The 15326-nt window shown below is 43.4% G+C and overlaps 4 protein-coding genes and 1 non-coding gene across 7 annotated transcripts; 3 read left to right on the forward strand and 2 right to left on the reverse strand.

The window, feature by feature from the left end:
* Positions 1-35: 35 nt before the first annotated feature.
* Positions 36-107, reverse strand: TRNAG-UCC (transfer RNA glycine (anticodon UCC)). The gene has a single exon. It is a non-coding gene; the product is annotated as a tRNA-Gly (tRNA).
* A 317-nt stretch (positions 108-424) lies between these two features.
* On the forward strand, positions 425-1382 carry LOC4802920 (uncharacterized). Its single transcript, XM_001359705.4, has 3 exons — positions 425-570; positions 623-805; positions 870-1382. Exons 1-3 carry the CDS (start codon positions 493-495, stop codon positions 1278-1280), a joined length of 672 nt encoding a protein of 223 aa, XP_001359742.3. The 5' UTR covers positions 425-492; the 3' UTR covers positions 1281-1382.
* Positions 1383-3345: 1963 nt separating this feature from the next.
* Positions 3346-8496, forward strand: Fer1 (48 related 1). Of its 2 annotated transcripts, none has more exons than XM_033376460.1 (5): positions 3346-3646; positions 4482-4859; positions 4917-5094; positions 5224-5368; positions 8004-8496. In XM_033376460.1, the coding sequence occupies exons 2-5, from the start codon at positions 4669-4671 to the stop codon at positions 8261-8263; spliced, it is 774 nt and encodes a 257-aa protein (XP_033232351.1). In that variant the 5' UTR covers positions 3346-3646; positions 4482-4668; the 3' UTR covers positions 8264-8496. The 2 variants fall into 2 exon arrangements, with proteins under 2 accessions (XP_033232351.1, XP_002137951.1); XM_002137915.3 differs by having other exon boundaries at positions 4929-5094.
* Positions 8497-9912: 1416 nt separating this feature from the next.
* LOC4802923 (GPN-loop GTPase 3) lies at positions 9913-15308 on the forward strand. The gene is made up of 3 exons (XM_001359706.5): positions 9913-10032; positions 10084-10742; positions 15082-15308. The coding sequence occupies exons 1-3, from the start codon at positions 9988-9990 to the stop codon at positions 15236-15238; spliced, it is 861 nt and encodes a 286-aa protein (XP_001359743.3). The 5' UTR covers positions 9913-9987; the 3' UTR covers positions 15239-15308.
* gfzf (GST-containing FLYWCH zinc-finger protein) lies at positions 10833-15029 on the reverse strand. Of its 2 annotated transcripts, XM_002137916.3 has the most exons (4): positions 14224-15029; positions 12215-14151; positions 11479-11626; positions 10833-11411 (listed from the first exon to the last, which is right to left on the reverse strand). In XM_002137916.3, the coding sequence occupies exons 1-4, from the start codon at positions 14692-14694 to the stop codon at positions 10848-10850; spliced, it is 3120 nt and encodes a 1039-aa protein (XP_002137952.2). In that variant the 5' UTR covers positions 14695-15029; the 3' UTR covers positions 10833-10847. The 2 variants fall into 2 exon arrangements, with proteins under 2 accessions (XP_002137952.2, XP_003736860.1); XM_003736812.3 differs by lacking the exons at positions 12215-14151; positions 14224-15029 and adding an exon at positions 11859-11963.
* Positions 15309-15326: the final 18 nt, after the last annotated feature.

Genomic DNA, 15326 nt, shown 5'->3' on the forward strand with positions numbered 1-15326 from the left:
TCGAATACTGCAAATTAAAACAAAAAATTTAGATGTGCGTCGGCCGGGAATCGAACCCGGGTCAACTGCTTGGAAGGCAACTATGCTAACCATTACACCACCGACGCCATGCGGAGGTGGGCTAGCATTTGCCTTCTTGAGACTTTTCTGATGAAAGCCAACAGATGTCGTGCTGTTCGATAGGTTACATACTCGATATCTTTTAGCTGTAGTTACGGTCACACTTGGAGTTTGCCGTTGAGTTTGAATTTGAATTGTTTTCCGGTGAAGCCGCTTTTAATTAATTATTGTAATAACGGAGTTATAATTTCGGGTTTGAATTTATCGGTGACTATACTTCTTCTAAGTCAAAAACTCTCTGTTATTAGAATACATTTAGAGAAACAGAAAACCGGAACATGCTGAGTAACGCTTTGAGAAGCAAATCGAAAATAATTAATACATTTACAATTAGCTGTCGAGGTACAGCTTTCAAATCAGTGTTCTAAAAACATGGACTGTATAAACATTTTAGACGGAAAATATCAGATTCTGCGTGTCACGCCGGACTTGTATGATGAAACTGAACAGGTAGGCATCCTCTGTAATGGCTCTTGCATCCACTTAACATTTCTTTCCGCAGCTATTGACTGATTTATCGGTGAACCATGAATTGACATGCCTGGCAACCAAACTGAAAGATTCACCTGTAGCCATATCAGAGCTCCGTGCACTAGTTAGACATGTCCTGTCCTGTGGCATTTCCTTTGCCATACGGCACGTGTGCAGTGGTAGAATTGTGTCAGCAGTTGCTAATATAATCTTTGTGAGTCTTCTTCTGGTTCGATGGTAGATAGATCTCTCTTTTATTTTACATCCTTTCTAACCAGAACGAAAAAAAGTATAGCATTTATGAATTGACGGAGTACAGATGTCCCAAAATGATCAAATACAACAAGCTTTGGATGGATCTCGAAGTCAGCTACAACATCTACAAAGAGTGGGAAATGGATTCGATTCTGGAAATTGCTTATTTGGCAACGCATCTCGACTTTAGGTGTCGCGGCCTGGCATTCCAATTGTTCAAACATACCATTGACTTTGCGCGACTTATGTCGGAGGAAAAGCTGCCATCGGACCTAATTTTAAAGGATATGCAAAAGGAAATACCAAAGGGTGTGATGACAATGCTCACATCGCCCTATAGCAGGAAATGTGGTTACAAATTGGGCTTGGAAATAGTCAAGACATGGCCAATATCAGATTGGGGAGTCGTAGAGCTTCAGGCGATCAAGTTTTAATATAACCTTCAATATGATTCTTTGAAACGTTTCAAAAGTTTTAATCCATTTAGTGCTGTTCTCAACCCCTTTATTAAAATCTATTTCCATTGTTGATTTCAATTTTTGCACTTTCAAATATATAAAAAAACTTTTCAAATGAGATTAAAATCCACATCCCCATCCACCGAGTGCTCGTTGAGGCATGCACTCAAGAGGATTTCCCTCGTCCTGATCCGTCCGCTCTCCCTAATGCTCAGTGTCAACACACAGAGACAGGGTATCGGGGCGAGAGCAGTGTGATAAGCATTTCGATCCTACTTTACCTCTCTGTCTGTATGCCTCAACAATGCATTTGGGTTTTTAATTAGAATTGGAATAACAAAAAAAAAAAACTGAGAAAGACTTTGCCAAAAAGGCGGCACTGGCAAGGGCAACGGCCACCCCTTTTGCGGCAGGGGCAATTGCGTGTAATGATATCGGGTAGATCATATGTATAGTATGGGAGGTACAACTACTATATGGGGTTGTCGGTCGTCGAGGCGGTTACGCTTGATTGTGCTATATGACGTGTGCATAATTCGACGAGTGCCGAGGCCAGTTTAGTAGGGAACTTTATTTATTTTCTGTACGGCTGGCGCCTAATTATATAGCCAAGTATATGTACGGGCTCTTTAGTGGGAACTAATGCCTGCAGAAAGCTAAAGCAGGTTGATTTAGAGAGGGTATGGTATGAGCAAAATTGGTACTTGGAAAGCCGTAAATTAATTGGAAAACCGCTCTGATGTTTCAATATTATGCTTGGATTTAAATATTTATGCCATTAATTTGCAGCCGAGAGTGGTTTCATATTTAAATTAAATATGGGTTATATTTAAAATTATTTTTAATACATTTAATATATATCTGAATGAAATCTATATGATTAAAGGTCATGGGGCTCAAAGGAGGTCTATCTAAGGCTTAGATCAAACCCCTAAACTAAAGCTTTCAGCCCAGGCAAATGCCACCGCAAGACAACTTGATAAAATTGGAAACTAATTTGTTTATACAGCTGCACAAAACGAGCAACGCCGAGCAACGATAACAACGCAGAAACAAAGGCCCAGAGAAAGGCCCAGGAATACGGATGGGCCGGATGGATTGGATGTTAGGGCTAAGGGTAAGGACCCTGGGCGCAGAGGCAAAAACAATTTGTTTATCATGGTATGGTATCCCTAGTGAGGTTGTCTGATGATGAGGCAACAACAGACACGACACACAGGAGAGAGGCGCGCAGGAAAAAGGACAACAAACAGAGAGCTCCGAAGGAAGAGCCATTCAGGGGTGGGCGAGTGAGGCACTCTAAAAGCATATTTTGACACCCCTGTCTATGGTTCTGGGCTCCGTAAAATATGCAGCAAATATTGCAAACCCAAACGCATTTTAATGGAGCTGTTACCCGTTGAGGAAATGGAAGTGGAAATCCCAGACAGTGCAAATATTTGCCAATGTCTTTCCGCTAATGCTTAAAAATTATGCTGGTTGACAAATTCCATTGGGTCTTTTGATGGGTCTGTGTGCGTTTGTTTTTTTTTATGTTGGGCATTTGTTTGACTAGTTTTGTGTTCGGTTGAAACAAATCATTAATTAGACTTAGGCGCCTGTAGGAAATACTAATCCACATGGTGTGAAAGAACGAACACCAAGCTGATGATTATTCCGACACATCATTGTGGAACTTGTGCAGCTGCCACAACCATCCGCTCCCTCCCCTTCCTTCCCCGTGCGACAATCCCGCAGGCGAAACACTTGTCTACATCGAAATATCAACACCTCTTCCATTGTCAAGCACTTGGGCAATAATTCCGCTTAAACAGATAAACCGAGCGACTGAATCAAAAAACAATTTAATGTGAACACGGCCTGAAAAACTCCACTAGCCACCCAACCCACCTTCAGAGAACGGGCTTCCTAATAAGCTTATAGCAACCCTTAAAATGCCACCCGAAACTTTGGGTTTCCTCGCTTCCGATTGGCGGAGCATTTAACTCCGCCCGCACCGCCATTGATAGAGACGGAATACTGTGTATCTGCAACCCCTCGGGTGTGTGTAGAACGCTTCTTATCAGACAAGTCCTGGCATTCGCTTTCCGGCTGTCTCTGAGTTCGCAACGAGGACGCGCTTCGATGTCAGTGTCCGCCGTGCATTGAGCAACGTTCCATCTATATCAGGGGATATCTAGGGTCTAGGGGGTTCGCAAAAGTCATTCGTTTCGTGTGTGTATGAAATATTTAGTGCTTAAGTGGATGTGCAATTTTAATACGTCTAAAAGTAATTGATTTTAAAAATTGGAAATCAATCTAGTCAAAACGATCATTGGATATATTTTGGGTGTGTCTGTGAGGTAAGTTAGGCGATTATAACTTGACGTGATATGTGATAGCAGGAACATGGATATATACATAAGTGATTGAAATCAGTACCCACTGTCTTAATGTTCTGGTATCTGTGTAAAATCAAGGATTGTCTACTCATATTTTTGGTATACAGAATTCCAAAAGAGTAGGGAAGGTTAGATTCGTTACCACATTATACCATTGGAATTATATAATACTTCCATCGGTATTCTATCGGTACCCTGATTCATCGGAAACTGAATGATGAGAGATTGTTGTACCTGGTACGAGATCCTTGTAAAAGGCAAGGAAGAAGCGAAATCGATCTTTTTTAAAAGATGTGTCCTCTTGTTCTTAGGATCACCAAATGATGTAAATTTTCCACTCTACATTTAGAATCTATAAAAGTACGAAGATCTGTGGTTATAACCAGGTACCGCATGTCACATGTCATGCAATAGCTCACATCCGTTGTTTTTGTTAGTTTATATGAAATGTTAGGGGGAAAGCCTTTTACTTCCTATGAAAATATTTCAGCTATGGCTTCGTTAGGATTAAGTTTAACTCTGCATATATTTAACTATATAGATACATCCAAAAGTGTGATTCAAATCCCCATCAGACTGATAAACACTTATCTTTCGCACTCTTGAACAATCCCATTTGTAACTGAAATGTTTATCCATGTAACATGACACCTATCATATCTATTAGCAGCAATAAAACCATATCTTATCTAATCGGAAAAACTGTTTAACATGTTTATTATCACAAACCAACAACTGAACAAGTACAGCAGAAGCCTACAAATAAACCCCCTATTTAATATTCCGTCATTTCCAGAGAGAGGGAGAATCAAAAGTCGAGAAGGACACTTGTCACCCATTTGTTCACCCACTCCCCAGAAGAACGGCACGTGCTGGTCACGCGTCGGCAATCAGGGCCAGTCGGAAGCGGAAGTGTTAGCTTAACCGTTATGCACTTGTCGGCCAATTAGTGTGCAACAGATTCCATAGCATTCGGGCGCAAGATGTTTTCCATGGACAACTTTGACTTGGAGGCCACCATGGCGCGTCACTTCTTTGAGGGATCGCAGGCCACCAATGCCTCCACCTCGAGCTCCGAGTACTTCTTTGGCGACGAGCACAGCTCGGAGAGCGATGACGAGGACGATGCCTATAGCAGCGGCTTCAACAGCGACCAGGAGAACACGGAGAAGACGTAAGGATTGGAGTGTTTAGGTGGGGGATCGATGGGCAAGGCTTTAATTAATTCCAGCTTCTCGTTTAGACGGCGCAGCCACAAGCCGCGTCGCTTGAAGTGCGCCTCCCAGATGGCCCAGCAGCGGCAGGCGGCCAATCTCCGAGAGCGCAGACGGATGCAGAGCATCAATGAGGCATTCGAGGGACTGAGGACTCATATTCCAACGCTGCCATATGAGAAGCGTCTGAGTAAGGTAAGCAATCGGGGAAGGATCGGGGATGATCATTACTGAAGCGTTCATAAGCGTTTATACACCCTCGCATGCCATCATTCTATCATTCCCACCCATTAATAACCTCTCAAATGCAATCCCCTCTTTCAGGTCGATACACTCAAGCTGGCCATCAGCTATATAACATTCCTCAGCGAAATGGTCAAGAAGGATAAGAATGGAAACGAGCCAGGACTGAGCTTGCAGCGTAATTACCAAAAGGAACCGCCCAAGAAAATCATCCTCAAGGATCGCAGTAAGTTGTCAATCAATCAAAAGTGCTACGGTATCGTGTGGGTTCAGTCCACATTTAATAACATAATTCGCACGGGTGGGGCGACTGTCTGGCGTATTCAAAGGCCATCATCGATGGGAAGGTGGCTGGTTTTTGGGTCTGGGTCGTTCACAACAGATCGTACAGGGGATGCATGGCTATGGTTTGGGATTCTGGGTCTGTTCTGCCTCTGCCTAAGTGTAACTAATTAGAATTTTCACACTTCTCGCACGGGGGGTTCAGTTCGGTTTGGTTCGGTTCGGTTCTCTTTGCGGGGCTTTGCGTGACTGCCAGTCAAGGAAATTGTTTTGCTCATTGCCGTCGCATCGATCACTCGGGATGTAGGCCGTTGGATGTTGGATGTGGCTGTGGCTGTGGCTTGGAAAGGTTTTCCACAAGTTTCGGGAGGAAACAAAGGCTATGGATTAGGGGTTTCCGTGTGTGTGCCAGCTCATAAAAGTTGCTTTAGTCACGGTTTTTTTGGTTAATAATTTTTCTATTCAAAATGTATGACACTGCAACTGGCCTGCAACGAGTTCCGGCCACAGCATCTGCATAACTAATAGCCCAGGCACTTGGTACCCTAAAAGGGTGTCGATGTGGGGTTACGCGTCTAGCAAAAAGGGGTTCGAGATTCCTCATTGAGTGTTATGCATAGCTAAAAACTATTCCCAACTTTTTTTTATAGGTTTTTTTTTCGACCAATGTATGTCAAAACAGAAATTTTGAATGGTTAAAGTTCGTCCATGAACGGGTTTTTTTTTCTGTTGGAAATATATCATGTAAAGTGGTTGAGGGGGTACCTAAATTATATTAAAATTTAGAGCTCTGGGAATTTGGGAGTTTTTTTCAAGAAATTCAAATATTCTGTATTAATTAGGTTTATTTATGGATCTCTTTATTGGGCGTATATATCTGCTAAATTATATTTCACATGGACATGGGAGATCCCCAAGGAATGGTATTTTTTTTTAGCGACAAGGGAAGAAAATGATCCGATAATTGTTGAATGGATTGATGTTAAGGAAAGAAGTTTTCTTTCAATAACTTCCAGTAGGACAATGTGCGTATGTGATAGCCATAGAATTATTAGCGATAGAGGATTAGATCGATTCAAGACGGTGTCCATTGCAGACGTGGAGGTCGGTTCAAGACTGTGTCGGATTGAAGACCTTTTCTAGTCGCACGAAGGTGCCGTGCGGGAGCATATGTATATGGATGGGTTACAGTGGGCAAGTAGCAAATAATAATAGGTTTTTACCTTAATATACTATATGGACTAAGGCTAATATCGGGCTGCGTAATCCCACAGTTTTCAAACCCAAGGAGAAACCCGTCTCCTTAGTATATAAAAACGCATTGATTGTGATTATTGGTTGCCCTCCTTCTAAGGCAGGTTAAGAACGAACTCCTGATAAAGTCCCTAACAAAATGAACATGCAAGCAAGCTCTGCTGATGTATAATTTGTTTTTTTTTCCTGATAAAAATCCCCCCACATGGCCATACACCTTGCCCTCTCCCAACAACCATTGACAGAAAGACAGACGGACTGACAGACAAACGGACAGATAGATAGAGCGACAGTTGGGGGGAAATACACGGAGAATAGTAACAACAAAGGCAACAACAACAAAGCACAATCGACATAATCATAGCGTGAGAAATTCGTTACACTCTAGCAGATGTCTACTGTCGCCATCCATTTCGTCGACAAGGTTCTCGGTGCTCGGTGCTCGGTGCTCGCTTAAAGGCCAAGTGAATGTCGACCCGGGCACAGGACGCAGGACCCCAGAGCCATGGAGCTCTGATGGCAAAAGCGTTTTCATGCTTAACGGGCATTAAAAATGTTGCAGCAAAAACAAAAATACATACATACATATATACATACATATATACCGTATATACTCGTAGATAAAATCGCACAAAAAAAAGGAAACTTTTCGGGGGGCTACTACCCAATGAAACGCCCATTTAAACGGGTGCAAAGGAGGCAGTGCGGCAGTATGGGGGGGAGTGTGGCACGCGCCTGGCATATGTTCACACCAACTTGCAACAAGACCATGGTGGAAGCTGTGGGGTGGTGTCGAATATTTGAGCAACACCCGCATAAAGCACTTGAAATCCTGGAGTGCTACAAATTGCCCATCCCGGGTGGGATTTTTCTCTGTCTGGGATGCAAGCTGATTGGACGCCTGACTTAGCTGGGGTAGGGTTTTGGGTTCCGGTTTGGGTTTTGGGCTTTGGTTTTGTTTGTTCAAGGGAAATGGCGGTGCGGCACAGCAGGGCGGCAGCTGCAACAACAAGAAGGAAGGTATCGAATGCGGAACGGAACGGATCCGAACCCTTTAGCCCATTGCTTGTTTGCTCTGCATCGCTGATGGGCTTGTAATGTGGCCGCTAATGGCATTTCCTCAGTTTTTGGCAACAATTTTAATTGTTTGGGCGGTTCTTGACTCTTGATTGGGTGTCTTTGTATTCGTAGGTATTAGGGAAAATATCTTTTAGAGTCTGGAAATCGAGGGAAAGCCGTGTCAAGAAAGACACTGCTCTTAGCTCCCATTTCTAGATACATTTTTCCCCATTTTACTCACTCTCTGAAACTATTCTTCTTCCCAGCAGGCGGCGTGGCGCATTCCTTGTCCTGGTATCGCAAGGGCGATCGATATCCGGGCAGCAAGCTTTATGCCCGCACCTGGACACCAGAGGATCCACGCGGCCCCATCTCACAGATCCAACCGCTGTACAACAACACCAACTCGAATCAAAATCAAAATAGTAATCAAAGCAGCGATGATTTCAATGGCAGTGCCGGCTCCACCGATATGTCGGATCCTGGAGTCGGGGCCAGCATCTATGGCAGCGGCAATGGCATGTGAGGAGGAGGCACAGGCACAGGTACAGACACGGCACTCAATCCTCATAGAGAGAGAAAGGAAACATCCAACTAGTCAAGCTTTGCTAGTCATTGCATCTATAACATATTAATCAGTTTAATAATTATATGAGAAAAAACATGTTCTGTGGTATTTAATTGCTCTAAGTTCGCTAATATCTAAATGTTATACTTAGTGGTTTAGTTTAAATCGAATAAACATTTCAAACAAATCTACAATCATACCGTTATCATCATCAGTAATTGTTGTGGTTCAAATGCCGGGGGCAAAAGGAGCAATTTGTAGCTAAATTATAGAGTTATCAGCACAAAATATATTGAACACCTGGCCCCTGGTTGTCCTCGTGGCCTCGGCCTCTCGTACCCTGAAATAACTGTGTGTCCCTGTTGTCGATATCATTAAAAAAAGAGGGAGAATCGTCGGTGAGACAGACAAATGTCATATAGTACAAGTGCAGCTCAGTTTTTTTCACCATTTGGGGGTGGGTGTGCAATACCGGGGTACTAGAAAATTATTTCCGGTCTTCCGACATGCATGCACACACGCCAAAGAATTTTCTTTAAAAACGAAATGAAAAATTATTATTTTTAAGCGTTTTCAGTGTGCCATTTAAAATATCATTATGACTGTCAGTCGTTAGACGGACAGATGTTGTCCTGTCCTCGTGACGAGAGAGACGCGCGTCTGGTTGAACAATTTAGATGTTTATCAGCAATTAGGATTAGCCCGGGGCCGGGGGTTGCTACGGGTGATGACGTGATTGAGCGGTTTGATTGTGTCTAGCCCATTTGATCTATCAATTTCATCATATGTAAATTTATGCCTTCTGTTTTGCGTTTTTGTGGTCAACGATTTAATTAACTGAGGGCGGACACAGCTGCAGTCATCGATAATCTGTAATTTCAAATCTGATAAATATAACGCACATAGGGTTGAAATGGGGGAAATCAGTAAGCTTAAAAGCGCAGGCGCTTCGCATTTCATTTTCAAAGTTATATAGAAATCCAATAAAAGCAAGTATTTAAAACAAGCCAGTGAAGTAGAAAATTAATTCAGCAATCGTACAAAATTGAGTGGGCATGGCTAAATGTTCTATATAGATAGTATTATTCAACGGAATAAAGAATTGGTCGTATGGTATGCACACATACCCTGGGGGAAATGGATGTTATAGATTGAGAAAATGTTTGTCATCCAAGGTTCAGTAGGTATCAGGATCGACATAAATATATACAAGATACTAATAATGTACTTGAATATGTCTAAAGAATATCAATTACAGAAAAAATCTTTATAAATCACGTTTCATCTTCATATAAAATTAACGAAATAGGGTGTACAAAAGACTATACACGCATCATGTCTTAAAATACCAGCGACATTGCGACTGATTTTTTGTTGAACTATTTTGTTTAAACCTTGTTTTAGCCAAAATACAATAAAAGCAAGGATTAAAAACTATTCAATCTTGTAGAAAATTTATTCATCAATGGGATAAAATTATGTGGGCAAGGCTAAATGTTCTATATAGATGGTAATATTCCACGGAATATCAAAAACAAGGAATATGTAAAATATAACATGAATTCGTTAGTATATTTTCGGTATATTTTTAAGATGTGACGGTATATTGTGGTATATTTCTGAGAGTCACTCAGCACGTTTGTTTTGTTTTGGTTTGTTTTGGTTTTTACAAATTTTACAGCATGCGGTTCGCACAAATAATTGTTGGTCCTGCGGGCAGCGGCAAGGTATGTGGGGAATATGCTGTGTGTACGATATCTCATTTCTTTCACTTGTAGTCGACGTACTGCAGCTTTATGCAGCAGCATGCCATGGACGCCAAACGAAACATTCAAGTTGTCAATCTGGACCCGGCAGCCGAACACTTTACCTACAGTCCTCTTGCGGATATACGCGAGCTGATACACCTGGACGATGCCATGGAGGATGACGAGCTGCAGTACGGACCCAATGGTGGTCTAATCTTTTGCCTGGAGTTCCTCATTGAGAACCAGGACTGGCTGAAAGCGCAACTGTGTGGCGGCGAGGATGAGCTGATGGTGGGAGAGCCGGACGATGATTATATACTCTTTGATATGCCCGGACAAATTGAGCTGTTCACTCATCTGAAAATGGGCAAACAGCTGGTACAGCTGCTGGAGTCGTGGAACTTTCGCACTTGTGTGGTCTTCTGCCTCGATTCGCAGTTTATGGTGGATGGCGCCAAATTTATATCGGGCACGATGGCCGCCCTCAGTGTGATGGCCAACATGGAGCAGGCCCATGTGAATGTGCTGACCAAAGTGGATCTGCTGAGTGCTGACGCGCGAAAGCAGCTGGATCTGTACCTGGAGCCGGATGCGCACAATCTAATGGGAGAACTGACCATTGGGTCGTCGTTTGGTGAGAAATATAGCAAGCTTACAGAGGCCATTGGTTCGCTCATTGAGGATTTCAGGTGAGTTAAAAGAATATGCATATATTCACATGTATTGAATATGTTAAACACTTAATTACTAGCATAGATAATTTTTTTAAATTATTTAATAATTATTAATAATTCTCAAGCCTTGGTCTTGCGCGTCGGATGGAATGGATGGTCCATTTCTGATAAATCTGGTGGATTGTGCTCAAAGGCATTTATCTCTTGCATTCCACTGTTGGCAATCTCCCACAGCTGCGGGTATTCCTCCTTAAAGTTTGTGTACCACTTGTTGACCAAAGGATATGGGGACAAATCGAAATCGATGGCCTCCAGGCAAATGGTGGCCGAGATTAAAGCAAAATCAGCTATGGTTACATCGTCGCCAGCGGCATACTTGGAGCCCAATCGTTCCAGATATGTTTCAAACACCTCCAGGGCATTTTGCACCTTCTTTAGGGACATGGGCGTGCGCTCGTAGTCAAAGAAAATGGGTGCCATGCTGTGGGCCGAAATGGGGGCATAGTAGAAGCCCATGTTGAAGCACAAACGCTGATTGACCAATGCCCTGTGGATCACGCTCTGCGGATAAAGCGTACAATTTGGTGTCGCATATTTGTCGCACAGATATTGCATAATGGCAATGCTCTCCGACAGATAGAAACCATCATCGTCCAGTACGGGTATTTCCTTTTGAGGATTCATCTGAAATACAGCATTCATTTTGGATTATTTCAACTCTTTCGAACCTTTTTTGTTGTATATACCCTACCTTTGCATAGTCCTCGGTGCGATGCTCTAGGGCGCAAAAGTCCACATTGATTAATTGATATTCAATATCCAAGGCTTTCAAAGTCATTCGCACGGCCAGGGAGGGCGGTCCATCGGATACGGCATACAGTTTCATTGTATAAGCGGGTCTGTTTTGGAATAAATTAAGTATTAGTTTTCTTTAATTTTTATTTTTTCTGAACCGGTTTCCCTTTTACACACAAAAAGTGAAAGTAATTTGCCTCTAGAGTGGGCTTCTTTTTATTTCTAATGAATTATCTATTTTCGGAGGCGTTTTTGCTGGTAGCTATTTTTGGTACTCGATTTTTTCGATGTGCTGGCAGTTTGTGGCATTTCTTTGCTTGCATATTCATAATTTACCTCAATCGAAAATCACAACAAAATTATTCAAAGTGCGCTCGCGCAGCTTTCAAACACTACTGATGGCGGGCCGGTTATTGCTCGAAAGATTGTGTATTATATATTGCAGGTGTTCAGTTTAGAGGTGGTTCGCTTTCTGTATACTGTGGGGGTTTGAAGCATAGCTATGACACGCTGCCATCACCAGTTCAATGACAATTCAAACAAGTTTCAACCAAGCCACAAATAATATTTATACGAAGATAAAATACTCTTTGTGGATCACCCCTATAAAGTGCAGGGCACTCTGAAGAATCTACAGGAGTCTACCTCTAATCCCTGGAGGTCATACCTCCCCCGTTTTGGTAAATACTTACTCAATGGGAGCGTAGCTTTCCATTTCATCGGCAACTTCTTCCACAACCTCAATAATGGCATCCGTATTGTCATGGTCCATTTCTATGTACTGACCATCTATCAGGGAGACTTGTTCATGCTGCTCCCCCTCTTCGTCTTCGACCACAACATCTATGAACTCATTTTCCTCCAGCGCCTCGGACTTGGTTGTGGATGTCACTGAGGCCCTGCTACTGTCATTTTTACTGGGACTTGGAATTCTGGGCTTTGTTTGGACCATAATGTCGTTACTGAGGTTGGACACATTCAGACGCTCAACGGCCAGGTCGCCGTACTCTTGTTGTATCTGGTCCAACGACTTGCCAATAAAGTGGAGTGGCCGAAACTTGAGTTTCTTGTTGTTCTTCTTGTTGATCTCGTTGAACAGGCGCCGCTTGATGTCGGCCTCGCTGAATGGATGCGTGTGAACGTTGTAGACGCGTAGGACACGTATAGAGCCATCTTTTTGCGTGGCTGTGGATATGCGACTCTTGCAATTGATCTCCGGATCGCGACTCTTGATGCAGACCCAATAATTTCGGGATATAACGCCACGGTTCTTTGCATGATATATATAACCATCGACGCACAACAGTTCGCTGCCTTTGGCCGAGCGTAAAGTGCAGATTTTCGTTAAATCCATGTCCGGATGGAGTTCCGTTTTGGCGGGCTCTACGACATCTCGACGGCGACGTATATTCGTGATTTCTGGCTGTGGCGGTACCTTGGGCAACGGTGTGGATGTATTGGTCCTGTGTTCGGTGACATTGGTCCCTATTTCAACCTTGGAGCTTATATCGTCCGAACCATATTCAACATATTCAACCATCACTGACTTGTTGGTGGGTTCCATTTTGATGGCGCCATCGATACCGATTACCTTTTTCATTACAATATTTCCCTGTGGCTCCTGATCGTCGTGTTGCAAGTGGCTCTCCAGTTGCTCGTAGCTGCCATCGGCACTCTGCTGCTCACCTTCGTCCTCGGTTTCATATTCGAACAGCTCTGTATTGACCAAATTGTGCTGACGCTCTGGGGGATTCTCAAGATCTAGCTTGGCCTGCTGTGAAAGTCTTCGCTGGATTTCCTTGTGGTCTATGCCGTGGGTATGCTTTCCATTGATGCGCAGCACCATTGGACCAACTGGATTCAAAGTGATGCGCACGTGACAGGTCAGATGCTTGGTGCGTCGCATGATGCATGTGAAGAACATGTGGCCGTTGGAGCGACTCTGCGAGTCAAAGTGATACAGGAATCGATTCAAACATAGAACTCTGCGGCCTTTGGCCGATGGAAGAAATGTGAATTTTGTTAAATCGGTTTCTGTCAGTGGATTATAGCCGGGCGGAGGGACATAGTTTGCAATGACATCGTATGCCGCTGGCCAAGAGCCACTGGTTTTTCGTTTCCGTGACGGCGACACCTCCTCCACCGTTTGTTCCTCTTCAGTCTGAATTTCCTCCAAGTCGGCAGAAATCTCTGCACTCTGGTCATCGTCCATGTACACATCATAGTTCTCCTCACAATCCTCAATAATCATCGAATCGAGATCGTCAAATTGAATAGCCGACTGCTCCGGATGGAAGTATTCTATATTGGGACACTCCTGCAGAACGTCAACGGTTTGGTCGTCCTCGACCAAAACGATTTGGTGCTTCGAAAACATGGTCATCAGCTTGTCGGCCGAGTAGTGTGGATGTATGTGAGAGTCCGTCTCGATCAAATGCAGACGATGTCCCCCATCCAAAGTGGCCTCCGTACATATCTTTGCCGTGCACTCAATGTCCCGCTTCCGGACGCATGTCCATCTGTAAATTTCTCCCTTGTATGACTTGCCGCCCAAATAATATAAATGTCCATCGATGCAGACCATAACACGGCCATCGCGACGTCGCAGCATGTACACACGGTCCTTCTCCTGCAAAATATAAGCGAATACAGACAGTTTTAGTGGCGAGCTTGAGGGGGCTTAAATCGAGAGAGCCTGTACCTCGAAGTCAACGTGAAAGGGGAGAGCTTCCAGAGAGGAGGAACTAATGCTGCCTGAAATCAATTCGGGTGGCCTCATTGACCCCGAAGCCCGCTCATACAGTCGAGCTCTTTTCGGCTGTGTGGAACTGTACGCATCGTTCTTCTTCATAATAGCGATACGCTTGCGCTGGGCCACCTTGCTAACCTCATGATCACTGCATCGGGGATGGATATGGTTGACGGGCACATCGACAACAACGTGCTTCGTCTTGTCCAGTCCATTGGGTAGAATGGTGCAGATTCGCGATTTGCAGGGAGTTACTTTATCTTTTCGCCGGTTGCAGAGCCATCGGTAGGTGTTGTTCTTGCCAATGCGATCGAAATGGTATAGGTAATCGTCCACACAGAGCATATCAACGCCCTTGGCGGAGCGGACCACGGAGACCTTGGACAGGTCCATGCCATGGTCGGCGCCGCTGCCTTCGTCCATATTTTTGAATGTTAGTACCGGTATTTGTTTGACCGGATTTTCAGCGTTATTTTGCCCGAAAAAAAGTGTTGTACCGTAATTTAGGCGATTTTTGTCCGGATGCACGGGATTTTTTGGTGGTATTTTTGTTAGCAAATTTATGGCGCGCCTTTTTGTAATTGTTACACGATTATGTAAATTTTAGTTTTTCCCTTTAGCACGCACTATTAATTATTATAGATTCACATTGTTTTTAGTTAAATCGCACATTTTACTTTCGTGATGCGAAAAATGCCTTTTGTTCGAGGTGTCAGGGCTGGGCTACGTGCGGAGTTGCCACCCGTCAATTTTGACACAGAAATATTTAAATGTTTTCAATTTTATTCCATTCATTTCCATTATTTACAGTTTGGTGCGGTTTTTCCCGTTGGACACTCAGGATGAGGAAAGTATTGGCGATCTGCTGCTGCAAATTGACAACATTTTGCAGTTCGGAGAAGATGCCGATGTCCAAGTTCGTGACTTTGATGAGCCTGATGCTATTGAAAGGGACCCAGATATGTGAAGGATTCAGTCTATAGGAATAACATTCTGTGAATTGTTCACTGTAAATAAAAATAAGAAAAAAAAGATAATTTAAATGAATTCCATTA

This window comes from Drosophila pseudoobscura, chromosome 2 (assembly GCF_009870125.1).
Source record: "Drosophila pseudoobscura strain MV-25-SWS-2005 chromosome 2, UCI_Dpse_MV25, whole genome shotgun sequence".
In the NCBI taxonomy this organism is placed as follows: Eukaryota; Metazoa; Arthropoda; class Insecta; order Diptera; family Drosophilidae; genus Drosophila; species Drosophila pseudoobscura.